Source organism: Mustelus asterias, chromosome 5, assembly GCF_964213995.1.
Source record: "Mustelus asterias chromosome 5, sMusAst1.hap1.1, whole genome shotgun sequence".
Taxonomy (NCBI): domain Eukaryota; kingdom Metazoa; phylum Chordata; class Chondrichthyes; order Carcharhiniformes; family Triakidae; genus Mustelus; species Mustelus asterias.
The window spans coordinates 8,935,126-8,962,260 of record NC_135805.1 but is presented as its reverse complement, the minus strand read 5'-3'; the positions used below and the strand labels follow the sequence as shown (position 1 = coordinate 8,962,260).

Here is a 27,135-nt window from a genome sequence, read left to right as displayed (position 1 = left end):
GCAGGCTCAAGGGATGAATTGCCTATTCCTGCTCCACGTTCTTATGTTCTTATATACATGGCAGAGTGGAAAGCAGAGACCTATTTGAGCATGGTATTTGTTAATCTTGAGACTGTCGCTGTAGCTAGACAAGGAAGGGAGGCAAAAGCAAAATACTGTGGATGCTGGAAATCTGAAATAAAAACAGAAAATGCTGGATAAACTCAGCAGGGTTGGCAGTATCTGTGGAGAGAGAAACGTAGTTAATGTTTTGAGTTCATACGTCCCTTCTACAGAAGGCGTATTGACCTATAGGGAAATAGCCTGAGCAGCTAACAAGATTGGAACGACCACCCAATCCTATCTATTTACAAGGGAAAACAAGCAACTAATACACAGGATCTCAAACAATGATGAGACAGAGTACAGGAATGAGATAGAGAATCTGGTGAACTGGTGCAGCAAAAATAATCTCTCCCTCAATGTCAACAAAACGAAGGAGATGGTCATCGACTTCAGGAAGCATAAAGGCGAACATGCCCCTGTCTACATCAATGGGGATGAAGTAGAAATGGTTGAGGGCTTCAAGTTTGTAGCTGTCCAGATCACCAGCAACCTGTCCTGGTACCTCCATGCGGATGCTATGGTTAAGAAAGCCCATGATGTGGAGATGCCGGCGTTGGACTGGGGTAAACACAGTAAGAGTTTTAATGACACCAGGTTAAAGTCCAACAGGTTTATTTGGTAGCAAATGCCATTAGCTTTCAGAGCGCTGCTCCTTCATCAGATGGAGTGGATATCTGCTCTCAAACAGGGCATACAGAGACACTATCAGTAACCCCCACAGCTTGCCTCCTGGACTTGCAGAATCTCACTGGCTGTCCTGTCTGGAGACAATATAAATCTCTTTAACCTGTGCTTAATGCTCCCTCCACTCACATTGTCTGTATCTTTAAGACCTGGTTGGCTGTAGAGATTCGCATTCTAATCAGTATTCTGGAACTTGATTTTGTGTCTCTGTATGCCCTGTTTGAGAGCAGATATCCACTCCATCTGACGAAGGAGCAGCGCTCCGAAAGCTAATGGCATTTGCTACCAAATAAACCTGTTGGACTTTAACTTGGTGTTGTTAAAACTCTTACTAAGAAAGCCTACCCATGCCTCTACTTTCTCAGGAAATTTGGCACATCTGCTACAAATCTCACCAACGTCTACAGATGCACCATAGAAAGCATTCTTCCTGGTTGTATCACAGCTTAGTATGGCTCCTGCACTGTCCAAGACTGCAATAAACTACAAAGGCTCGTGAACAAAGCCCAGTCCATCATTCAAACTAGCCTCTCATCCATTGATACTGTCTGCACTTCCCACTGCCTCGGAAAAACAGCCAGCATAATCATGGAATCCAAGCATCCGAAACATACTCTCTTCCACCTTCTTCCATTGGGAAAAAGATACAAAAATCTGAGGACATGTACTAATTGACTCAAAAACAGCTTCTTCCCTGCTGCCATCAGACTTTTGAATGGACCTACCTCGCATTAACTTGAACTTTCTCGACACCCTAGCTATGACTGTTTAAAATTGAATTTTTGCTGTCACAAGTAGGCTTACATTAACATTGCAATAAAGTTACTGCGAAAATCCTCTAGTCGCCACACTTTAGCATGGCCAATGCACCTAAGCAGGATGTCTTTCGGACTGTGGGAGGAAACTGGAGCACCCGGAGTAAACCCATGCAGACACAGGGAGAATGTGCAGATAGTGACCCTCCTTTCTTTCCCTATGTACGGTATTCTTTGTCTATTTAGCACGCAAGAAACATTGTATACTAATACATGTGACAATAATAAAGCAAATCAAAATCAAATCATCAAGTCCCATCCACCCTGCCAAGATCCCTCACAACCTTGCAGGGGAATCTTACCAAAATTTCTCTAAGTGTATGACCCAAACAGAGAACTGGCATGAATCTCTCCAGCTCCACAAACCTAGGGGCGGCATGGTGGGACACTGCTGCCTCACAGCGCCAGGGACCCAGGTTTGATTCCCGGCTTGGGTCGCTGTCTGCACATTCTCTGCATGGGTTTCCTCCGGGTGCTCTGGTTTCCTCCCACAGTCCGAAAGACATGCTGGTTAGGTGTATTGGCCACGCTAAAGCGAGGTGACGAGGGGATTTTCGCAGTAACTTCATTGCAGTGTTAATGTAAACCTACTTGTGACAGTGATAATTAAATTTTAAACAGTTTTCTCTCCAGATCTTGAGCTTCTTAGTCAGAAGAAAAGTGGGTATGGTTTACACCATTACTCTAGTGACGTGGGGCCCCACAATAAGCTAACACATGGGTGGAAAAAGCAGTCGTGGGTTTTTTGCTTTATTTTTAGCAAACCTTTAAAAAAGATTTCTCCACGGGTTTCATGCTACCTCCTTGGAAGGTGTCCTCTGATTTGCCCACCCTGCCATCAATTGAGTGCTTCAATCATTGGGGCACCATTTAAAGGAAGCCCCAGTGGCACCCAGCCACTGCCTCACTTTTGTAAGAAAAGGGAGAACCAGCCGTGGATAACGAAGGAAATAAAGGAGAGTATTAAAATAAAAACAGCTGCGTACAGAGTGGCCAAAAATAGTGGAGAAACAAGTGATTGGGAAAAATTTAAGAAACAACAAAGAGAGACTAAGAAAGCGATAAAGAAAGGAAGGATAGACTATGAAGCTAGGCTAGCAATTAATATAAAAAATGATAGTAAAAGTTTTTATAAATATATAAAAAGGAATAGAGTGGCTAGAGTGAATGTTGGACCCTTGGAGGATGAGAGGGGGGAGATAATAGTGGGAAATGAGGATATGGCTGAGTCTTTAAATAAGTTTTTTGTGTCGGTCTTCACGGTGGAGGACACAAATAGTTTGCCAAATATTAACGATAGAGGGTTGGCAGCAGGAGAAATACTTAATACAATTAATGTTACCAGAGAGGCAGTGCTGGGTAGACTAATGGGACTGAAGGTGGACAAGTCTTGTTGCTGTGGAGAAAGGCAGAGCTGTGACTGGTGACAGGATTTTTGGGGTAAGAATTAGTTTTAAGTACTTTTCCGCGGGTGTTATTTATTTATTTAATTTAGTTTTAAATTTTGGCGCGCAACCGGCAGTGGCCGCGGGGTTTACTGGGAAGGGTCAAAAGTTCTATATAAGTCAGTTAGTTGGGAGGTTAGTCCTCTTGTTGCTGTGGAGAAAGGCAGAGCTGTGACTGGTGACAGGATTTTTGGGGTAAGAATTAGTTTTAAGTACTTTTCCGCGGGTGTTATTTATTTATTTAATTTAGTTTTAAATTTTGGCGCGCAACCGGCAGTGGCCGCGGGGTTTACTGGGAAGGGTCAAAAGTTCTATATAAGTCAGTTAGTTGGGAGGTTAGTCCTCTTGTTGCTGTGGAGAAAGGCAGAGCTGTGACTGGTGACAGGATTTTTGGGGTAAGAATTAGTTTTAAGTACTTTTCCGCGGGTGTTATTTATTTATTTAATTTAGTTTTAAATTTTGGGGCGCAACCGGCAGTGGCCGCGGGGTTTACTGGGAAGGGTCTCTTGAGTTTTTTTTTTAGTGCACAGGAGGTTTAAAAGGCAGGTCCCACTGTCTAGCGGGCAGCGTTGGGAGCGGGCAGCGGAGTGAGACGGAGCTGAGTGAGAACTGAGGGGCTTTGGCTCATCGGGCTTAGGCAGAAAGGGCGAGCAGGGGTGAGTTTCTTATTTTTAAAAAATTTTATTTATAAGTTACTTTTCTCCGGGTACCTTGGTAGAAATAATTTGGAACAGAGAGGAATAATCTTCATTCACTTTTTTCCCTGTGTTTAAAAGGGCAATTATGACTGTCAGGCCAGTATGTTGTTCCCAATGTAGGATGTGGGAGGTCCTGGAGGCTCCTAGCCTCCCGGACGACCATATCTGTGCTGGGTGTGTTGAGCTGCGGTTCCTAAGGGACCATGTTAGGGAACTGGAATTGCAGCTCGAGGACCTTCGCCGGGTTAGGGATAGTGAGGAGGTCATTGACAGGAGCTATCGGCAGGTGGTCACACCGGGACCACGGGAGGAGGGTAACTGGGTAACAGTGAGGAAGGAGAAAGCTCGGGTGATGGTGAGCACCCCGGTGGATGTGCCCCTTAATAATAAGTACTCCTGTCTGAGTACTACTGGGGTGGACAGCCCACCTGGGGGAAGCAGCGGTGGCAGTGTCTCTGGAGCTGAGCCTGGCCCAGTAGTGCAAAGGGGTAAGGAAAGGAGGGTAGTGCTAATTGGGGACTCTACGGTGAGAGGGTCAGATAGGCGTTTTTGCGGACACAGACGGGACTCTCGGATGGTGGTTTGCCTCCCTGGTGCAGGGGTCCGGGATGTCTCTGGTCGAGTCCCAGAAATCCTGAAGGGGGAGGGAGAGGAGCCCAAGGTCGTGATGCATATAGGTACTGCTGACATCGGTAGGAAGAGGGAAGGGGTCATGAAAAGAGAATATAGGGAGTTGGGTAGACAGCTGAGAAAGAGGAATGCAAAGGTAGTAATCTCGGGATTGCTGCCTGTGCCGCGGGAGAGTGAGAACAGGAATCGGTGGAGAATTAATGCGTGGCTGAGGGACTGGAGCAAGGGACAAGGATTTGGGTACTTGGATCATTGGGACCTCTTTAGGGGCAGGTGTGACCTGTTTAAAAAAGACGGGTGGCACTTGAATCCCAGGGGGACCAATATCCTGGCGGGAAGGTTGGCTAAGGCTACTGGAGAGACTTTAAACTAGAAAGGTTGGGGGGAGGGAATCGAAATGAGGGGACTGAGAGCGAGGAGGTTAGCTCGCAAATAGATAAGGAATGTAGACAGGGTAAGAGGGAGGTTAGACGAGTGAGGGAGAAGGGAAGTGCTCAGGCTGAAGGTCTGAGATGTGTCTATTTTAATGCCAGGAGTGTAGTGAATAAAGTGGATGAGCTTGGAGCGTGGATTGCTGCTTCGAATTGTGATGTGGTGGCCATTACGGAGACTTGGATGTCTCAGGGACAGGACTGGGTGCTTCAGGTGCCAGGTTTTAGATGTTTCAGGAAGGACAGGGAGGGAGGCAAGAGAGGGGGGGGAGTGGCACTGTTGATCAGGGATAGTGTCACGGCTGTAGAGAAGGTGGACGCCGTGGAGGGACTGACTACGGAATCTCTGTGGGTGGAGGTTAGGAATAGGAAGGGGTCGGTAACTTTGCTGGGTGTTTTCTATAGGCCGCCCAATAGTAACAGAGATGTTGAGGAGCAGATGGGGAAACAGATCCTGGAGAGATGTAGGAATAACAGAGTTGTCGTGATGGGAGATTTTAATTTCCCAAACATAGATTGGAATATCCCTAGGGCTAGGGGTTTGGATGGAGAGGAGTTTGTTAGGTGTGTCCAGGAGAGTTTCCTGACACAGTATGTGGATAAGCCTACTAGAGGAGAGGCTGTTCTTGATCTGGTGCTGGCTAATGAACCTGGACAGGTGGAGGATCTCTCGGTGGGTGAACATCTTGGGGATAGCGATCATAATTCTATCTCCTTCACGATAGCATTGGAAAGAGATAGGGTCAGGCAGGCTAGGAAAGTGTTTCTCTGGAGTAAAGGGAAATACAGTGTCATCAGGGAGGAAATTAGACGGGTAAATTGGAAGGAGGCATTCTTGGGGAAAAGTACCGAAGGAAAGTGGAGGATTTTCAAGGAATGTTTGTCTGGAGCTCTGCATGACAACGTTCCGATGAGACAGGGGGGTGTTGGTAGGGTACGGGAACCGTGGTGCACGAAGGTTGTGATGAACCTGGTAAATAAGAAAAGAGAGGCGTACAGAAGGTTCAGAGAGCTAGGAGGTGTTAAGGATTTAGAGGAGTATACGCGATGTAGGAAGGAGCTTAAGAAGGAAATTAGGAGAGCGAGAAGGGGTCATGAGAAGACCTTGGCGGGTAAGATTAAGGAGAATCCCAAGGCTTTCTACAAATATGTCAAGAGTAAAAGGATGAGATGTGAAGGCATAGGACCCTTAAAAGGTGAAGGGGGAAAAGTTTGTGCGGAACCGTTAGAAATGGCGGAGGTGCTTAATGAATACTTTACCTCGGTATTCACGGTGGAAAGGGATCTGGGTGGTTGTACTGCTGGATTGCGGAGGACAGAAAGGATCGAGCATGTGGACATAAAGAAAGAGGATGTGTTGGAACTATTGAATGGCATCAAGGTTGGTAAGTCGCCGGGACCGGATGGGATGTACCCCAGGTTACTGTGGGAGGCGAGGGAGGAGATTGCGGAGCCTTTGGCGATGATCTTTGCATCGTCGATGGAGACGGGAGAGGTTCCGGAGGATTGGAGGATTGCGGATGTGGTCCCTATATTCAAGAAAGGGAACAGGGACAGCCCGGGAAATTACCGACCGGTGAGTCTAACCTCAGTGGTTGGTAAGTTGATGGAGAGGATCCTGAGAGACAGGATTTATGATCATCTAGAGAAGTTTAGTATGATCAAAAGTAGTCAGCACGGCTTTGTCAGGGGCAGGTCGTGCCTTACGAGCCTGGTTGAGTTCTTTGAAAATGTGACCAAGCACATTGACGAAGGAAGAGCGGTGGATGTGGTCTATATGGACTTCAGCAAAGCGTTCGATAAGGTCCCCCATGCAAGACTTCTTGAGAAAGTGAGAGGGCATGGGATCCAAGGGGCTGTTGCCTTGTGGATCCAGAACTGGCTTGCCTGCAGAAGGCAGAGAGTGGCTGTGGAGGGGTCTTTCTCTGCATGGAGGTCAGTGACCAGTGGAGTGCCCCAGGGATCTGTTCTGGGACCCTTGCTGTTTGTCATTTTCATAAATGACCTGGATGAGGAAGTGGAGGGATGGGTTGGTAAGTTTGCTGACGACACCAAGGTAGGTGGTGTTGTGGATAGTTTGGAGGGATGTCAGAAGTTGCAGCGAGACATAGATAGAATGCAAGACTGGGCGGAGAAGTGGCAGATGGACTTCAACCCGGATAAGTGTGTAGTGATCCATTTTGGCAGATCCAATGGGATGGAGCAGCAGTATAAAATGAAGGGTACCATTCTTAGCAGTGTAGAGGATCAGAAGGACCTTGGGGTCCGGGTCCATAGGACTCTTAAATCGGCCTCGCAGGTGGAGGATGCGGTCAAGAAGGCGTATGGCGTACTAGAAGATTGGAGGTTAGCGAATGTTGTCCCATTGTTTAAGAAGGGGAACAGAGACTTCCCCGGGAATTATAGACCGGTGAGTCTCACTTCTGTTGTCGGCAAGATGTTGGAAAAAATTATAAGGGATAGGATTTATAGTTATTTGGAGAGTAATGAATTGATAGGTGATAGTCAGCATGGTTTTGTGGCAGGTAGGTCGTGCCTTACTAACCTTATTGAGTTTTTTGAGAAAGTGACCAAGGAGGTGGATGGGGGCAAGGCAGTGGACGTGGTATATATGGATTTTAGTAAGGCGTTTGATAAGGTTCACCATGGTAGGCTTCTGCAGAAAATGCAGATGTATGGGATTGGGGGTGATCTAGGAAATTGGATCAGGAATTGGCTAGCGGATAGGAAACAGAGGGTGGTGGTTGATAGTAAATATTCATCATGGAGTGCGGTTACAAGTGGTGTACCTCAGGGATCTGTTTTGGGGCCACTGCTGTTTGTAATATTTATTAATGATCTGGATGAGGGTATAGTTGGGTGGATTAGCAAATTTGCTGATGACACCAAAGTCGGTGGTGTGGTAGACAGTGAGGAAGGGTGTCGTAGTTTGCAGGAAGACTTAGACAGGTTGCAAAGTTGGGCCGAGAGGTGGCGGATGGAGTTTAATGCGGAGAAGTGTGAGGTAATTCACTTTGGTAGGAATAACAGATGTGTTGAGTATAGGGCTAACGGGAGGACTTTGAATAGTGTGGAGGAGCAGAGGGATCTAGGTGTATGTGTGCATAGATCCCTGAAAGTTGGGAATCAAGTAGATAAGGTTGTTAAGAAGGCATATGGTGTCTTGGCGTTTATTGGTAGGGGGATTGAATTTAGGAGTCGTAGCGTTATGTTGCAACTGTACACAACTCTGGTGCGGCCGCACTTGGAGTACTGTGTGCAGTTCTGGTCCCCACATTACAGGAAGGATGTGGAGGCTTTGGAGAGGGTGCAGAGGAGGTTTACCAGGATGTTGCCTGGTATGGAGGGGAGATCCTATGAGGAGAGGCTGAGGGATTTGGGATTGTTTTCGCTGGAAAGGCGGCGGCTAAGAGGGGATCTTATTGAAACATATAAGATGATTAGAGGTTTAGATAGGGTGGATAGTGATAGCCTTTTTCCTCTGATGGAGAAATCCAGCACGAGGGGGCATGGCTTTAAATTGAGGGGGGGTAGTTATAGAACCGATGTCAGGGGTAGGTTCTTTACCCAGAGGGTGGTGAGGGATTGGAATGCCCTGCCAGCATCAGTAGTAAATGCGCCTAGTTTGGGGGCGTTTAAGAGATCCGTAGACAGGTTCATGGACGAAAAGAAATTGGTTTAGGTTGGAGGGTCACAGTTTTTTTTTTTACTGGTCGGTGCAACATCGTGGGCCGAAGGGCCTGTTCTGCGCTGTAATGTTCTATGTTCTATGTTCTATTAATCGAGGGATTGAGTTTAGGAGTCGGGAGATAATGCTGCAGCTTTATAGGACCCTGGTTAGACCCCACTTGGAGTACTGCGCGCAGTTCTGGTCACCTCATTACAGGAAAGATGTTGAAGCCATTGAAAGGGTGCAGAGGAGATTTACAAGGATGTTGCCTGGATTGGGGGGCATGCCTTATGAGGATAGGTTGAGGGAGCTTGGTCTCTTCTCCCTGGAGAGACGAAGGATGAGAGGTGACCTGATAGAGGTTTACAAGATGTTGAGGGGTCTGGATAGGGTGGACTCTCAGAGGCTATTTCCAAGGGCTGAAATGGTTGCTACGAGAGGACACAGGTTTAAGGTGCTGGGGGGTAGGTACAGGGGGGATGTCAGGGGTAAGTTTTTCACTCAGAGGGTGGTGGGTGAGTGGAATCGGCTGACGTCGGTGGTGGTGGAGGCAAACTCGTTGGGGTCTTTTAAGAGACTTCTGGATGAGTACATGGGATTTAATGGGATTGAGGGCTATAGATAGGCCTAGAGGTGGGGATGTGATCGGCGCAACTTGTGGGCCGAAGGGCCTGTTTGTGCTGTGACTTTCTATGTTCTATAAGTCCCCGGGTCCGGATGGAATGCATCCCAGGGTATTGAAAGAAATGTCAGAGGTAATAGTGGATGCGTTAGTGATTATTTATCAAAACTCGTTGCATTCTGGGGTAGTGCCAGTTGATTGGAAAACGGCTAATGTTACGCCGCTGTTTAAAAAAGGAAGGAGACAAAAGGCGGGTAACTATAGGCCGGTCAGCTTAACGTCTGTAGTAGGGAAAATGCTGGAATCCATTATTAAAGAGGAGATAGCAGGGCATCTGGATAGAAATGGTTCGATCAATCAGACGCAGCATGGATTCATGAGGGGAAAGTCGTGCTTGACGAACATGTTGGATTTTTATGAAGATGTGACTAGGGCGGTTGATGGAGGAGAACCGGTGGATGCGGTGTTTTTGGATTTCCAAAAGGCGTTTGATAAGGTGCCCCATAAAAGGCTGCTGAAGAAGATTAGGGCACACGGAGTTGGGGGTAGTGTGTTAAAGTGGATTGGGGACTGGCTATCCGACAGGAAGCAAAGAGTCGGAATAAATGGGTGTTTTTCTGGTTGGAGGAAGGTAACTAGTGGCGTGCCGCAGGGATCGGTACTCGGGCCGCAACTATTTACCATTTATATAGATGATCTGGAGGAGGGGACGGAGTGTAGGGTAACGGAGTTTGCAGACGACACAAAGATAAGTGGAAAAGTGAATCGTGTGGAGGACGGAGAAGATCTGCAGAGAGATTTGGACAGGCTGAGTGAGTGGGCGAGGATATGGCAAATGGAGTATAACGTTGAGAAATGCGAGGTTATACACTTTGGAGGAAATAATAACAAATGGGATTACTATCTCAATGGAAACAAATTAAAACATGCTACCGTGCAAAGGGACCTGGGGGTCCTTGTGCATGAGACGCAAAAGCCCAGTCTGCAGGTACAACAGGTGATCAAGAAGGCAAATGGGATGTTGGCCTATATTGCGAGGGGGATAGAATATAAAAGCAGGGATGTCTTGATGCACCTGTACAGGGCATTGGTGAGGCCGCAGCTGGAATACTGTGTGCAGTATTGGTCCCCTTATATGAGGAAGGATATATTGGCATTGGAGGGAGTGCAGAGAAGGTTCACCAGGTTGATACCGGAGATGAGGGGTTTGGATTATGAGGAGAGGCTGAGGAGATTGGGTTTGTACTCGTTGGAGTTTAGAAGGATGAGGGGGGATCTTATGGAGACTTATAAGATAATGCGGGGGCTGGATAGGGTGGAGGCGGAGAGATTCTTTCCACTTAGTAAGGAAGTTAAAACTAGAGGACACAGCCTCAAAATAAAGGGGGGTCGGTTTAAGACAGAGTTGAGGAGGAACTTCTTCTCCCAGAGGGTGGTGAATCTCTGGAATTCTCTGCCCACTGAGGTGGTGGAGGCTACCTCGCTGAATATGTTTAAAGCGGGGATGGATGGATTCCTGAGCGGTAAGGGAATTAAGGGTTATGGGGATCAGGCGGGTAAGTGGTACTGATCCACGTCAGATCAGCCATGATCTTATTGAATGGCGGGGCAGGCTCGAGGGGCTAGATGGCCTACTCCTGCTCCTATTTCTTATGTTCTTATGTTCATGGTCCAATGCAGAGGATGACTGCAAAGAAGTTTGCCCCAAGATCTTCAGAGGCCTCCCTCACCAGACTGCTGGATGTGTTTGAGGCATGTTGTGATGTTCTGCACCCATGCACAAGGAGGAGACCATTAAGCTAGGACACCAAACCACCATGGGAGGTAGTGACAGTAGTCATCAGCACCAACTCTCTATAAAGGAGGACAGGCATCTATTGTCATAAAATATCATACATCCTGCTGATACTCTTTTCACTTGCTTTCGAGAGATCCCAGATGGACAGAGGGATGCTACTTCGGAATTTGAGGAGAAAACCCTCCAACCCTGGCTGGGGAGGAATCCATCCATCCCTGCACTAAGGGTGAAGTGGGTGCCAATAAACAAAGTGATGTCCCAGAACACCATCATCCAGCGCATCAACCTAATGTGAGTCATGTCTCCTCTATCTGAAGGCCCCTGCCACACACTAATTAAATCTTCCTTCTCTTGCAGACACATTATGGGAGCAAACTCAGAGCCTCTACTAGCCAGATCCAAGAGTCCACCTCCAACACCAGCACAGATGAGTCCTCAGAAGTGGAGATTGAAGAGCTGTCACATTTTTCACTCATCCTCCAACAACGCAGAGACATACACCTCTAGTGGGCCTTACTTTTAGAGAGGCTTCAGCATCACAAACTATTAATAACCTCATTCTCTCTGATCCACAACAGATGGAGACAAGGATGTCCCAGGTTGCTGGCACTCAGAGGACTGCTGGAGGCCAGGAATCTCATAAGGCCACTCAGGTGACGTACCTCTGGACTCAGTTGATGGAGTTCAAATGCAAAGCCAGGAACATCAGGAAGGGATGTTAGCTACACTCCTCAGATTGAAAGAATGGAGGAGTCCTAGTGCATTCTGTCCAAAGAGATTGTGCCAACACTCTGAGGCAACCTGGTCAACACAGCAACACAACAATAGAGACCTTGGTGTACATCCTGGGATCATCTACCCAGATGACTCCACGAGTGTCCAACCAATCCAAATCCCCTTTTCCTGTGACTGCATCAGTTCCACCTGCACAGGCCGAGGAGGTTGGCACTGCCACACAGGAGTGCCCTGAAAGTAGTCTGGGGCCCTCCTGTTCTTGGCTATCCAGACGGCGCCCACCAAAATCATCACAGACAACAGGGCATGGCAAACAGTAAGCTACCTCTACCTCTGCTGTGGATCCTGGAGTTACACTAAGATGTTACAGCAGGGTTAGAAAGGGTAAGAAGGTCAGCGTGCGCAAGGTTGTTAGGTAATTGTAGATAATGTTCACATCTGTAAGTAAACTCTCACTGCACCCTCTTTACGTATTCTTATTTTGATGTGATGTCTGCTTGTAATGCCACTTAGACAACTGGATTCCTGTTCCACAGAAAGGTTGGATGCTCAGTCCATAGCGTCCTCCATTTTCTGTCTGCAAGGTTGCCAGCACATTGGTGGTGCCCCCTCACAATGACTAAACTCTTCAGTGATAGAATCATAGGATCCCTGCAGTGTGGAAGGGGACCATTTGGCCCATCATGTCTGCACTGATTCTCCAACAAAGCATCTCATCCAGGCCCCATACTTGCCCTATTTCCGGAACCCTCTGCTAAGCCCCCTAACCTACACAATTTTGGGCACTAAGGGGCAATTGAGCATGGCCAATCCACCTAACGTAAACATCTTTCGTGTGGGAGGAAAGCGGAACACCTGGATAAAACTCATGCAGACCCAGGGACAGCATGCAAACTCCACACAGTCACCAAAGGCCAAAATTGTTCTGGGTCCCTAGCAGAGTGAGGGAACAGTGTTAACCACTGTGCCACCCAACAGTCATGTCTGTATCTCATATGGAATGAGGACCTCTCCCACAATGTACAGGCTCGCCATCATTGAAACCAGTGATCGTCAATGTCTGCTCTCTTTACATGTTGCCCAGCTTCTTGACCCAATAAAACATTAGCCTCAGCCTCTGGTGACACTGACAGCTGAACCTTTCTGTCCTGCCCGCCACAGGAATTATAGCAGACGGGACACATTCCATGCGTTGGTCCGTTGACCTCGGGTGGATTTTTTTGGTTTTGGAGCAAGCGCTGCCGGAAAGTCCTGCCCCAAGGGCATAGATCACTAAAGAGGAGCCTAGATCAGGAGGGGTGAAACTCTTTGCGCCACATCGCCATAAGATGACCCTGGTCACAGAGACAAAGCGAGCTGCCTTTAACCAGATAGAAGATAAACATTCTTTGAGAATCAAAGTACTTTTCCCACTGCAAGTCATGATCATCCTCCTGCAACATTAGGATTATAAGCAACTATTCCCTCCCTATAACAAGAGCCTCATCAGTGAGGGTGTGCACTGCCAGCAATCAGGCCAAAGAGCATTGCTCAAACCAGGGATTGCAGGATGACGAAATGGTAATCATTGGTCCTATTCATCACCATCCATGAATTGGACAGCAATGAGTGCATCCCTAACTCGTCTAATCCATCTGACCATTGCTACAGCCTCATGGCTGACTCCCCCGCCCTGCAGGACATTATCTTCTTCGTCTACCTCAACACTCCCCTCATTAGGGGAAACGTGCCACTCCTCTATCTCCTTCCCCCCAGTTGAAGTGCCAGGTTATAAAGGGCGCACCAGACAACCATGATGCATGACACTCTCTGTGGACTGTACTGTGGGGTTCCACTAGTCCAGTCCACATTTTGAGCATCCTGACGGTCTGCTCCATCAAAGAGCAAGTAACAGCACAAGTCCCATTGTATCTGGTCTCAGCTTTACTCTGTGGCCTCCACACAACCTTATCAGGAGCCAACCATGTAGTTGCTGTAGACCCTCAAAAATGTTGGGGATCTGAGAGCTGTTTAGGATGTAGGAATCATGTACATTCGCGAGGAACCTAGCATCCACTTGGAGGAAGTACTTTATATGGTTGCACACCAGCTGAACATAGTGGGAGTGAAAGTTGTTACAGTTGATGAACTGCATTGCTTGCTGTGGAAAGCCTGCAATCTGGGTGAAACATATGGCCCTTGCATCCTAATTTGCCTGATCCTGGTCAAAGTGGGTTAGTTGTGTGCACTTAATGATTCCTTGATGCACTTTTGAGCTGAGGCTTGCGAGATACCACAAATGTCACCGTGAAGCCATGAAAGGAGCCAGTCACATAAAAGCTTAGGATGACTGTGACTTTCAAAGGCATAGGCAGTGGATGTCCTCCAAGTCCTTATGGTGCCACCTCCAGCAAAAGGTTGCATAAATGAGCCACCATGTCCCTGGACAAGCAAAGACTTTGCCGACATTGGTTCTTGTCCAACTGCATGAAGGTCTGCAACTGTCTGTACACCCTAGGTTGTGGAAGCAACTGCTTTCTGGGGTCCCTCCTGAGTCAGCTGTGCCCTGTGGTATGCTGTGTGCTGACCCTGAAAACCCCTCAGAGGTGAGCTTGCTATGTTTCCGTTTTTAAAATGCTGTTGTAAATGGTGCCATCATGATGTCATACCGCCGGGGGTGAATTTTTGAGCATGGGAGATTATTGTTGCGTGTGTGGAAGCCCGATGATGAAATGTCCGATGTTGGCCTGATGTTGCATGGGGGCAATCATGACGGGAGTTCCTGCAGGCATAAAACACAGTTTGGGTCTCTCATAAGATTATCCATTCCCATCGCCATTCATGCCCGGTGCAAACGAGAACACAAAATCCTAGCCTATATAATGGTTATTTCCTACATATGCTGCATTTTAGCAGAAAGGCCTTCAAAATATTTTGCCCATTTTTCTTCTTACTTCCTCCCCCTACAAAAATAAGTTGCAATTACAGACTGCCTTTCATTTAACTCTTTTGTACATGTTGAAAACTTGTTGTCACTAATCCCCAAATTCAAATAAGATGTTCTGTTTGTACTGCTACTATCCTTCAGTTCAGTAAGCAAATGTAAAGTTTTTGAGAAATCTACTTACTGTCTTGAGCAATGAAGTCAATTCATGTATGGCTGCATCTACATCAAAGAAGAATTGGTCAAGTGTTATTGATGACCAATTCAGTGAAGCGACTCCTTGTCTTAGAACTGATTCAATCTAAAAGAAAAGAAGCAATGGAACCATGTACATGAAATTATCAGGAACAATTCTCAACCAAACATAAAATCTATTATTGATATTTGGTTTATCTTTTCTTTATCTCACCTATTGTTGTATATGGTGCAAAATGAGTCAAACATGTCATATGGTGCATAAAATTAATTTGAAAAATTGGAAATATATTATTTATAAGAATTAGAATTTATCCAAACAACTTTCGGAAGCAGAAATTAAGAACATAAAACATCTCCGTCATAACTTGCTACAGCTTTTCTCTGCTTGAATCAGTAGCTTTTGTGTTCAAGTCCTGAACAACAGCACCAAAGGCTGGTCTTTCATCCTGATGCTGTTCAAACCACAGAAACGATATAGCATAAAAGGGGGCCATTCAGCCCATCATGTCCATGTCAACCCAAAGACACCCAGGTGCCCTTTCTAATAGAATTTTCCTGCACATGGCCCATAGCCCTACAACTTACAGCACTTAAGGTGCAGTTCCAGGTACTTTTTAAAAGTTTAGGGTCTCTGCCTCCACCACCAACTCAGGTAGTGAATTCCAGACACCTACCACCCTCTGCGTTAAATAGCTTTTCCTCATGTCCCCTCTAATCCTTCTGCTGCTCATCTATGACTCCTGTTTTTGGAACTCTCTGCCAAGCTACTTAAGAGGGAAATCAGGAGGGCTAAAAGAAGACATGAGATTGCTTTGGCAGACAGAGTGAAGAAAAATCCAAAGAGCTTCTATAGGTATTGGAGCAAAAGGATAGTAAGGGATAAAATTGGTCCTCTTGAAGATCAGAGTGGTCGGCTATGTATGGAACCGAAAGAAATGGGGGAGATATTAAATGGGTTTTTTGCATCCGTATTTACAAAGGAAACGGGCATGGAGTCTACGGAAATAGGGCAAACAGGTAGGGAGGTCATGGAACCTTTACAGATTAAAGGGGAGGAGGTGCTTGCTGTCTTGAGGCAAATCAGAGTGGATAAATCCCCAGGACTGGACAGGGTATTAGAACATAGAACATAGAAAGCCACAGCACAAACAGGCCCTTCGGCCCACAAGTTGCGCCGATCACATCCCCACCTCTAGGCCTATCTATAGCCCTCAATCCCATTAAATCCCATGTACTCATCCAGAAGTCTCTTAAAAGACCCCAACGAGTTTGCCTCCACCACCACCGACGTCAGCCGATTCCACTCACCCACCACCCTCTGAGTGAAAAACTTACCCCTGACATCCCCCCTGTACCTACCCCCCTGCACCTTAAACCTGTGTCCTCTCGTAGCAACCATTTCAGCCCTTGGAAATAGCCTCTGAGAGTCCACCCTATCCAGACCCCTCAACATCTTGTAAACCTCTATCAGGTCACCTCTCATCCTTCGTCTCTCCAGGGAGAAGAGACCAAGCTCCCTCAACCTATCCTCATAAGGCATGCCCCCCAATCCAGGCAACATCCTTGTAAATCTCCTCTGCACCCTTTCAATGGCTTCAACATCTTTCCTGTAATGAGGTGACCAGAACTGCGCGCAGTACTCCAAGTGGGGTCTAACCAGGGTCCTATAAAGCTGCAGCATTATCTCCCGACTCCTAAACTCAATCCCTCGATTAATGAAGGCTAGTACGCCATACGCCTTCTTGACCGCATCCTCCACCTGCGAGGCCGATTTAAGAGTCCTATGGACCCGGACCCCAAGGTCCTTCTGATCCTCTACACTGCTAAGAATGGTACCCTTCATTTTATACTGCTGCTCCATCCCATTGGATCTGCCAAAATGGATCACTACACACTTATCCGGGTTGAAGTCCATCTGCCACTTCTCCGCCCAGTCTTGCATTCTATCTATGTCTCGCTGCAACTTCTGACATCCCTCCAAACTATCCACAACACCACCTACCTTGGTGTCGTCAGCAAACTTACCAACCCATCCCTCCACTTCCTCATCCAGGTCATTTATGAAAATGACAAACAGCAAGGGTCCCAGAACAGATCCCTGGGGCACTCCACTGGTCACTGACCTCCATGCAGAGAAAGACCCCTCCACAGCCACTCTCTGCCTTCTGCAGGCAAGCCAGTTCTGGATCCACAAGGCAACAGCCCCTTGGATCCCATGCCCTCTCACTTTCTCAAGAAGTCTTGCATGGGGGACCTTATCGAACGCTTTGCTGAAGTCCATATAGACCACATCCACCGCTCTTCCTTCGTCAATGTGCTTGGTCACATTTTCAAAGAACTATTCCCACGGACTTTGAGGGAAGCTAGTGTTGAACTTGCAGGGGCCCTGGCAGACATATTTAAAATGTCAGCATTCACGGGGGAGGTGCCGGATGATTGGAGGGTGGCTCATGTTGTTCTGTTGTTTAAAAAAAGGTTCCAAAAGAAATCCGGGAAATTATAGGCCAGTAAGTTTGACGTCGGTGGTAGGCACGTTATTGGAAGGTGTGATAAGGGATAGGATCTACAAATATTTGGATAGACAGGGACTTATTAGGGAGAGTCAACGTGGCTTTGTGTGTGGTAGGTCATGTTTGGTCATGCCCCAGGGATCTGTTCTGGGACCCTTGCTGTTTGTCATTTTCATAAATGACCTGGATGAGGAAGTGGAGGGATGGGTTGGTAAGTTTGCTGACGACACCAAGGTAGGTGGTGTTGTGGATAGTTTGGAGGGATGTCAGAAGTTGCAGCGAGACATAGATAGAGTGCAAGACTGGGTGGAGAAGTGGCAGATGGACTTCAACCCGGATAAGTGTGTGGTGATCCATTTTGGCAGATCCAATGGGATGAAGCAGCAGTATAATATGAAGGGTACCATTCTTAGCAGTGTAGAGGATCAGAAGGACCTTGGGGTCCGGGTCCATAGGACTCTTAAATCGGCCTCGCAGGTGGAGGATGCGGTCAAGAAGGCGTACGGCGTACTGGCCTTCATTAATCGAGGGATTGAGTTTAGGAGTCGGGAGATAATGCTGCAGCTTTATAGGACCCTGGTTAGACCCCACTTGGAGTACTGCGCGCAGTTCTGGTCACCTCATTACAGGAAAGATGTTGAAGCCATTGAAAGGGTGCAGAGGAGATTTACAAGGATGTTGCCTGGATTGGGGGGCATGCCTTATGAGGATAGGTTGAGGGAGCTTGGTCTCTTCTCCCTGGAGAGACGAAGGATGAGAGGTGACCTGATAGAGGTTTACATGATGTTGAGAGGTCTGGATAGGGTAGACTCTCAGAGGCTATTTCCAAGGGCTGAAATGGTTGCTACGAGAGGACACAGGTTTAAGGTGCTGGGGGGTAGGTACAGAGGAGATGTCAGGGGTAAGTTTTTCACTCAGAGGGTGGTGGGTGAGTGGAATCGGCTGACGTCGGTGGTGGTGGAGGCAAACTCGTTGGGGTCTTTTAAGAGACTTCTGGATGAGTACATGGGATTTAATGGGATTGAGGGCTATAGATAGGCCTAGAGGTGGGGATGTGATCGGCGCAACTTGTGGGCCGAAGGGCCTGTTTGTGCTGTGGCTTTCTATGTTCTATGTTCTATGTTTGACCAATCAGAGTTTTTCGAGGAGGTTACCAGGAAAGTGGATGAAGGGAAGGCGGTGGATGTTGTCTACCTGGATTTCAGCAAGGCCTTTGACAAGGTCCCTCATGGGAGGTTAGTTAGGAAGGTTCAGTCACTGGGTACACATGGGGAGGTAGTAAATTGGATTAGACACTGGCTCAATGGAAGAAGCCAGAGTGTGGTTGTGGAGGATTGCTTCTCTGAGTGGAGGCCTGTAACTAGTGGTGTGCCGCAGGGATCGGTGTTGGGTCCATTGTTGTTTGTCATCTATATCAATGATCTGGATGATAATATGGTAAATTGGATCAGCAAATTTGCTGATAATACAAAGATTGGAGGTGTAGTGGACAGTGAGGAAGGTTTTCAAAGCTTGCAGAGGGATTTGGACCAACTAGAAAAATGGGCTGAAAAATGGCAAACTGATAGCCAAGTTCCGCACACACGAGGACGGCCTCAACCGGGATATTGGGTTCATGTCACACTATTTGTAACTCCCACAGTTGCGTGGACCTGCGGAGTTTCACTGGCTGTCTTGTCTGGAGACAATACACATCTTTTTAGCCTGTCTTGATGCTCTCTCCACTCACATTGTTTCGTTTCTTAAAGACTTGATTAGTTGTAAGTATTCGCATTCCAACCATTATTCATGTAAATTGAGTCTGTGTCTTTATAAGCTCTGTTTGTGAACAGAATTCCCACTCACCTGAAGAAGGGGCTAAGAGCTCCGAAAGCTTGTGTGGCTTTTGCTACCAAATAAACCTGTTGGACTTTAATCTGGTGTTGTTAAACTTCTTACTGTGTTTACCCCAGTCCAACGCCGGCATCTCCACATAATGGAATTTAACGCAGACAAGTGTGAGATATTGCACTTTGGAAGGACAAACCAAAGTAGAACCTACAGGCTAAATGGTCGGACTCTGAAGAGTGCAGTTGAACAGAGGGATCTGGGAATACAGGTACAGAATTCCCTAAAAGTGACACCACAGGTGGATAGGGTCGTCAAGAGCGCCTTTGGTACACTCGCCTTTATAAATCGGAGTATCGAGTATAAAAGTTAGAGTGTTATGGTATGGTTATATAAGGCATTGGTGAGGCCGAATTTAGAGTATTGTGTACAGTTTTGGTCACCTAGTTACAGGAAGGATGTAAATAAGGTTGAAAGAGTGCAGAGAAGGTTCACAAGGATGTTGCCGGGACTTGGGAAGCTGAGTTACAGAGAGAGATTGAATAGGTTGGGACTTTATTCCCTGGAGCGTAGAAGAATGAGGGGAGATTTGATAGAGGTGTATAAGATTTTGGTGGGTATAGATAGAGTGAATGCAATCAGGCTTTTTCCACTGAGGCTAGGGGAGAAAATAACAAGAGGGCATGGGTTAAGGGTGAAAGGAGAAAAGTTTAAAGGGAATATTAGGGGGGGCTTCTTCACGCAGAGAGTGGTGGGAGTGTGGAATGAGTTGCTGGATAAAGTGGCAAATTTTAACATTTTAGAAAAACTTGGACGGGTTCATGGATGAGAGGGATGTGGAGGGATATGGTCCAAGTGCAGGTCAGTGGGACTAGGCAAAAAATGGTTCGGCACAGACAAGAAGGGCCAAAAGGCCTGTTTCTGAGCTGTAATTTTTTATGGTTCTATGGTTCTAAGTGAAACAGGTTCTCCCTGTCTACTTTCTCCTTACCCAATTTTGTATACCTCAATCATGTCAGCCCCTGAGCCTTCTCTGTTCCATGGAAAATAATCAGAACTTCGGTGTTCACCAAGGAGAGGGGCCATGTTTTTCAGGAAGAGAGGGTGTCACAGGCTGATAGGCTGGAGGAAGTAGATGTTCGGAGGGAAGATGTACTAGCAATTTTGAATAAACTGAAAGTTGATAAGTCCCCTGGGCCTGATGAAATATATCCCAGGATTCTTTGGGAGGCAAGGAATGAGATTGCAGAGCCTTTGGCTTTGATCTTTGGGTCCTCACTGTCCACAGGGGTGGTGCCAGAGGACTGGAGAGTGGCGAATGTTGTTCCTCTGTTTAAGAAAGGGAATAGAAATGACCCTGGTAATTATAGGCTGGTTAGTCTTACTTCGGTGGTCGGTAAGTTGAAGGAAATGGTCCTTAGGGATAGGATTTACGACCATTTAGAAAGATGCAGCTTAATCCGGGATAGTCAGCACGGATTTGTGAAGGGCAAGTCTTGCCTCACAAATTTGATAGAATTTTTTGAGGAGGTAACTAAGTGTGTAGATGAAGGTAGTGCAGTTGATGTCATATACATGGATTTTAGTAAGGCGTTTGATAAAGTCCCCCACAGTCAGCTTATGAAGAAAGTAAGGATGTGTGGGATAGAGAGAAGTTTGGCCGATTGGATAGGTAACTGGCTATCTGACAGAAGACAGAAGGTGGTGGTGGATGGAAAATTTTCGGACTGGAAACCGGTTACCAGCGGAGTGCCGCAGGGATCAGTGCTTGGTCCTCTGCTATTTGTAATTTTTATAAATGACTTGGAGGAGGGGGCTGAAGGGTGGATCAGTAAATTTGCTGATGACACCAAGATTGGTGGAGTAGTGGATGAGGTGGAGGGCTGTTGTAGGCTGCAAAGAGATATAGATAGGATGCAGAGCTGGGCTGAAAAATGGCAAATGGAGTTTAACCCTGACAAATGCGAGGTGATTCATTTTGGTCGGATAAATTTAAATGTGGATTACAGGGTCAAAGGTAGGGTTCTGAAGAACGTGGAGGAACAGAGAGATCTTGGGGTTCATATCCATAGATCTCTGAAGGTTGCCACTCAAATGGATAGAGCCGTGAAGAAGGCCTATAGTGTGTTGGCGTTCATTAACAGGGGGTTTGAGTTTAAGAGCCGTGGGGTTATGCTGCAACTGTACAGGACCTTGGTGAGACCACATTTGGAATATTGTGTGCAGTTCTGGTCACCTCACTACAAGAAGGATGTGGAGACACTGGAAAGAGTGCAAAGGAGATTTACCAGGATACTGCCTGGTTTGGAGGGTAGGTCTTATGAGGAAAGGTTGAGGGAACTTGCGCTTTTCTCTTTGGAGCGGAGGAGGTTGAGAGGAGACTTGATAGAGGTTTATAAGATGATGAGGGGATAGATAGAGTGAACGTTCAAAGACTATTTCCTCGGGTGAATGGAGCGGTAACTAGGGGGCATAACTATAGGGTTCATGGTGGGAGATATAGAAAGGATGTCCGAGGTAGGTTCTTTACGCAGAGAGTGGTTGGGTTGTGGAATGGACTGCCTGCAGTGATAGTGGAGTCAGAAACTTTAGGAACATTTAAGAAGCTATTGGATAGGCACATGGAGTACTTCGGGATGATAGGGAGGAAATAGCTTGATCTGGGTTTCAGACAAAGCTCGGCACAACATCGTGGGCCGAAGGGCCTGTTCTGTGCTGTACTGTTCTATGTTACCTCTCCAATCTCTCCTCATAGTTACAATTCGCCAGCCTTGGCAACATTCCAATAAATCTTCTTTGCACTCTCTCCAGAGCAATTACATCCTTCCTGTAACATGGTGAACAGAACTGCACACAATACTCCAGTTGTGGCTTCACCAGTTTCTTATGTTGTTGTGTGATCTTGGAAAGTGCAATGTGGTTGTTGTTATAGCACTTCAAATTAATCCATTCTATATCAGGCACTCGATATGTTTTTGAAATTTTCCTTCTTCCTTGACTTTTAAGATTACATTTTAGATTGGGAAATGAGTTTGTATATGGTCCTATATGCCATCAGTGAACTTATGAGGTGAGGTGAGATGAGGGTGACCGTCAGTGACATCATAGCAGCATTTGACTAGATGTAGAATCAAGGAGCCCTAAAATTGAAGTCAATGGGAATCAGGGGGAATCGCTCCAATCTTTGGAGTCATACCCAGTGCAAAGGAGAAGATAGATGTGGTAGCTGGAGGCAAATTATCTGATCCCCAGATATCGTGAAAGAATGAGATAGGAACAGAGAAACATAGAAAATAGGTGTAGGAGTAGGCCATTCGACCTTTCGAGCCTGCACCACCATTCAATATGATCATGGCTGATCATGCACTTTCAGTATCCCACTCCCCTCTTCTTGCCATACCACTTGGTCTCTTTATCTGCAAGGGCCATGTCCAGTTCCTCTTGAACATATTGAATGAACTGGCCTCAATAGCTTTCTGTGGTAGAGAATTCGATGTGGAGATGCCGGCGTTGGATTCCACAGGCTCACAACTCTCTGAGTGAAGAAGTTCTTCCTCATCTCAGTCTTGAATGGCTTACCCCTTACTCTTAGACTGTGACCCCTAGTTCTGGACTTTCCCAACATCGGGAACATTCTTCCTGCATCTGGCCTGTCCAGTCCCATCAGCATTTTATATGTTTCTATGAGATCCCTTCTCGTTCTTCTAAATTCTAGTGAATTCAAGCTCAGTTAATCCAATCTTTCTTCATATGTCAAAGCTGCTATTCCAGGAATCAAGAACAAAGAACAAAGAAAAATACAGCATAGGAATTGGCCCTTCAGCCCTTCAAGCCTTGCCGATCATGATGCCCGAAATAAACTAAAAAAAAACCTTCAGCTCTAACTCGGTTTGTATCGCTCTATTCCCTCCCTATTCATATACCCATCCAGATGTTGCTAATGTGCCTGCTTCTCCCACCTTCTCTGGCAGTGTGTTTCAGGTACCCACCACTCTCTGCATGAAAAACTTCCCCTGCACATCACCCTTGAACTTTCCCCTTCTCAGCTTCAACCTGTGCCCCCTTGTAATTGACACTTCCACCCTGGGATAAAGCCTCTGACTATCCACCCTGTCTATGCCTCTCATAATTTTGTAGACCTCTATCAGGTCTCTCCTCAGCCTCTGTCTTTCCAGTGAAAACAATCCTAGTTTATTCAACCTCTCCTCATTATCAACACACTCGAGACCAGGTAACAACCTGGTGAACATTCTTTGCACTCTTTCTAAAGCATCCACATTCTTCTGGAAGTGTAGTGACCAGAACTGCATGCAATACTCCAAATGCGGCCAAACCAGGGTTTTATATAGCGACAACATGATTTCCCAACTTTTGTACTCAATGCCCTGGGTGATGCCATATTCTTTCTTAATCACCTTGGCCACCTGTGCTGCCAGTTTCAGGGAGCTGTGGACCTGCACGCTCAGATCCCTCTGTGTTTTAATGTTCCAAAAGCTTCTGCTATTTACAGAATAATTCATACTGTGGTGAACCATTGTTGGTTCCCACCAGGTAGTGCTGAGCCATGGTCTGGCCAGTACTATGAGTCTGTAGATATGTTACTGTTGGGGTTAGGGTTGGGCTGTCCTACCTGTTAATATAGTCCTATGGTACACCCCAGTTGGCTCCGCCTCCTGGGAGAGGTATAAAGGTCACTGTTCTGCCTGGTGACCCTTTAGTCTGGGATCGTATACTGTATATAGTAGCTCTGTTATTGTTGGCAATAAAAGCCTTTATTTCCCGAGTACATCCAGCCTCTCGTGTGTTATATTGCGCATCAATTTTATTGCCAACAAGTAAATTCTTTTTTTGAAAAAAAAAACGACAAAAGAAAACGTGGAGCAAATGCTTAAACCCGAACGGCTTACGTTGGACCCACGTGCGGCGGGAGCATCGAACACTTTCGACCACTGGTTGAAGCGTTTCCAAGATTACCTCGACGCCTCCACAGCGGTCACCGACGACGCTGACAGACTCCGGGTCCTCCACGCGAGGGTAAGCGACGCTGTATACTTAGCGATCCATGGGGCCACCGACTACAAAGGGGCCTTCGAGCTTCTCAAGAAGCGATACAACAAACCGCCAAATTAGATCCATGCTCGATACCTTCTAGCCACTCGACGGCGGCAGCCCGGCGAAACGATGGAACAGTACGCGTGCGAGCTTCAGCAACTAGCCAGAGCCTGCAACTGCAAGTCAGTGTCGGCAGACCAGTACATGAGCGACCTAGCTCGAGATGCGTTCGTGGCGGGAATCGGCTCGTCGTACATCCGCCTTCGGCTGTTGGAGCAAGGTAACCTCGATCTCACTAAAACCATAGAGTTAGCTGACGCTCTAGAAACGGCCTCCAAAAGTCTGGCGATGTACCCCGACGACCACGTGGAGACAGTGTGGCAGGGGCAGTCGCAGACTCCACTTCATTCAGCGGGACCGAAAAACTGCGCGATTGCGTTCCCAGCCTCGGACCTGACGATGGCAGCAGCTCCAGGTGGCCCGCGCTGTTACTTCTGTGGGGGGGTGAAACACCCTCGGCAGCGATGTCCAGCTAAAGCGGTGTTGTGCTCCGCCTGCGGCAAGAAGGGGCATTATTCCAAAGTATGCCGGTCCAAACCTCTATCCAAGAACAGCAGTGCGGCGTGTGACTCCCCGGAGCCGGCCTCCTTGTCTTCTGCGTCTTCAAGGTCTTCAACCACGTGCGATTCCAGGACGTCGCCATTCCGAACGACGGAGTCGCAAGACATGTGCGACCTGCAGGGGCCGCAGGTTTTGGCGCCATCGTCCACGTGCGACCTATGGGGGCAGCCATTTTGGTCGGCACCGACCACGAATGACCAGCAGGGGTCGTCATCAACCATCTCAGCTGCCTGCAGTTGCACCCACGAACCAACGGTGGCGTCGATCATCCTGGACCAGGCCAAGCCTCACAGACTCGACAAGTCCATGATGGACATACAGGTAAACAGACGCCCGATTTATTGTTTGTTTGACAGCGGGAGCACGGAGAGCTTCATTCACCCGGACACCGTGAAGCGGTGTGGTCTCCAGATTCGGACTGTCAAGCAGACAATTTCGATGGCGTCAAGGTCCCGGTCTGTCACCGTGCTAGGGAGCTGCGTGGTCAATCTGACGGTGCAGGGCACGGTTTACGAGAACTTCAGGCTCCTTGTGTTACCGCACCTTTGCACGCCAATACTCCTAGGACTCGATTTTATGGTCCGCTTGAAGAGTGTAACCCTGCAGTACGATGGGCCACTCCCTCCGCTTTCAGTGGGAGACCCGCAGCCTCTAAATTGCCCAACGCGCTCCACATGTAGTCTCTCAACGCTTAGGATTACCACACCCTCCCTATTCCAGAATCTCGTGCCAGGCTGCAAGCCCATCGCAACAAAGAGCAGGCGTTACAGCGCTGAGGATCAGATCTTCATTCAATCTGAAGTTCAGCGGCTCCTCAAGGAAGGGATCATCCAACCTAGCGCTAGTCCTTGGAGAGTGCAAGTCGTGGTGGTTAAGAATGGGAACAAACCCCGGATGGTCATAGACGATAGTCAGACCATTAACAGATACACGCAACTGGATGCGTATCCCCTCCCGCGCATATCTGACATGGTCAACTAGATTGCACAGTACCGGGTGTTCTCCACCATCGACTTAAAATCTGCTTATCACCAGCTCCCCATTCGCCCAGAGGACCGACAATACACGGCCTTTGAGGCGGATGGTCGCCTGTACCATTTTTTAAGGGTTCCTTTTGGTGTCACGAATGGGGTCTCGGTCTTCCAGCGTGCTATGGACTGAATGGTGGACCAGAACGGGCTGCGGGCTACCTTCCCGTACCTGGATAACGTCACCATCTGCGGCCATGAACAGCAGGACCACGATGCCAACCTTCTTAGATTCTTACGCACTGCATCTCGCCTGAATCTGACCTACAACAGGGAGAAGTGTGTATTTCGCACGCGCCGCCTAGCTATCCTCGGATACGTGGTGGAAAACGGGGTCCTTGGCCCTGATCCAGACCGTATGTGTCCTCTCCTCGAACTTCCCCTGCCCACTAGTGTCAAAGCACTGAGAAGATGTTTAGGCTTCTTCTCATACTATGCACAGTGGGTTCCCAATTACGCGGACAAAGCCCGTCCGCTCATCAAGTCTACCTCTTTTCCCCTAGCAACAGAGGCTCGCTTAGCCTTTGCAAGAATAAAAGCCGACCTCGCGAAAGCCACGATGCACGCTATCGATGAGTCCATCCCCTTCCAGGTGGAGAGTGATGCATCTGATTTCGCCCTGGCCGCCACACTTAACCAGGCGGGCAGGCCCGTCGCCTTTTTCCCTCGCACCCTCCAAGGCCCTGAAATTCGACATTCGGCGGTGGAAAAGGAGGCCCAGGCCATTGTGGAGGCCGTTCGGCATTGGCGCCATTACTTGGCGGGAAAACGGTTCACTCTACTCACGGACCAGCGGTCCGTGGCGTTCATGTTCAACAACACGTTACGGGGTAAGATCAAGAATGATAAAATCTTGAGGTGGAGAATCGAACTCTCCACCTACAATTATGATATCATGTACCGTCCAGGGAAGCTCAACGAGCCCTCGGATGCCCTGTCGCGTGGAACATGCGCTAGTATGCAGGAGAATCGATTGCAGGCTCTCCACAATGACCTCTGCCATCCGGGGGTCACTCGGCTCTTCCACTTCATAAAGGCCCGGAATCTACCCTACTCGGTGGAGGATGTCAGGTCCATAACCAGAAGCTGCCGGGTATGCGCAGAATGCAAACCGCACTTCTACCGACCTGACAGGGCACAACTCGTTAAGGCCACTCGTCCCTTCGAAAGACTGAGTGTGGACTTTAAGGGCCCCCTTCCCTCGACAGATCGGAACGTGTACTTCCTCAATGTGGTTGATGAGTACTCACGATTCCCTTTTGTCATTCCCTGTTCTGATATGACCGCTGCCACGGTTATCAAGGCATTTCGTGATCTTTTCACCCTGTTCGGTTACCCCTGTT

The 27,135-nt window shown here is 47.6% G+C and overlaps 1 protein-coding gene across 1 annotated transcript in view; it reads right to left on the bottom strand.

Moving 5' to 3' along the window:
- Positions 1-27,135, bottom strand: part of LOC144493945 (dynein axonemal heavy chain 8-like) — a 1,745,965-nt gene that overhangs the window by 1,051,075 nt on the left and 667,755 nt on the right. Inside the window, exon 22 of the mRNA XM_078213522.1 lies at positions 14,741-14,857. Within this exon, the coding sequence (XP_078069648.1) occupies positions 14,741-14,857 (117 nt within the window). The remainder of the gene's footprint in view (positions 1-14,740; positions 14,858-27,135) is intronic.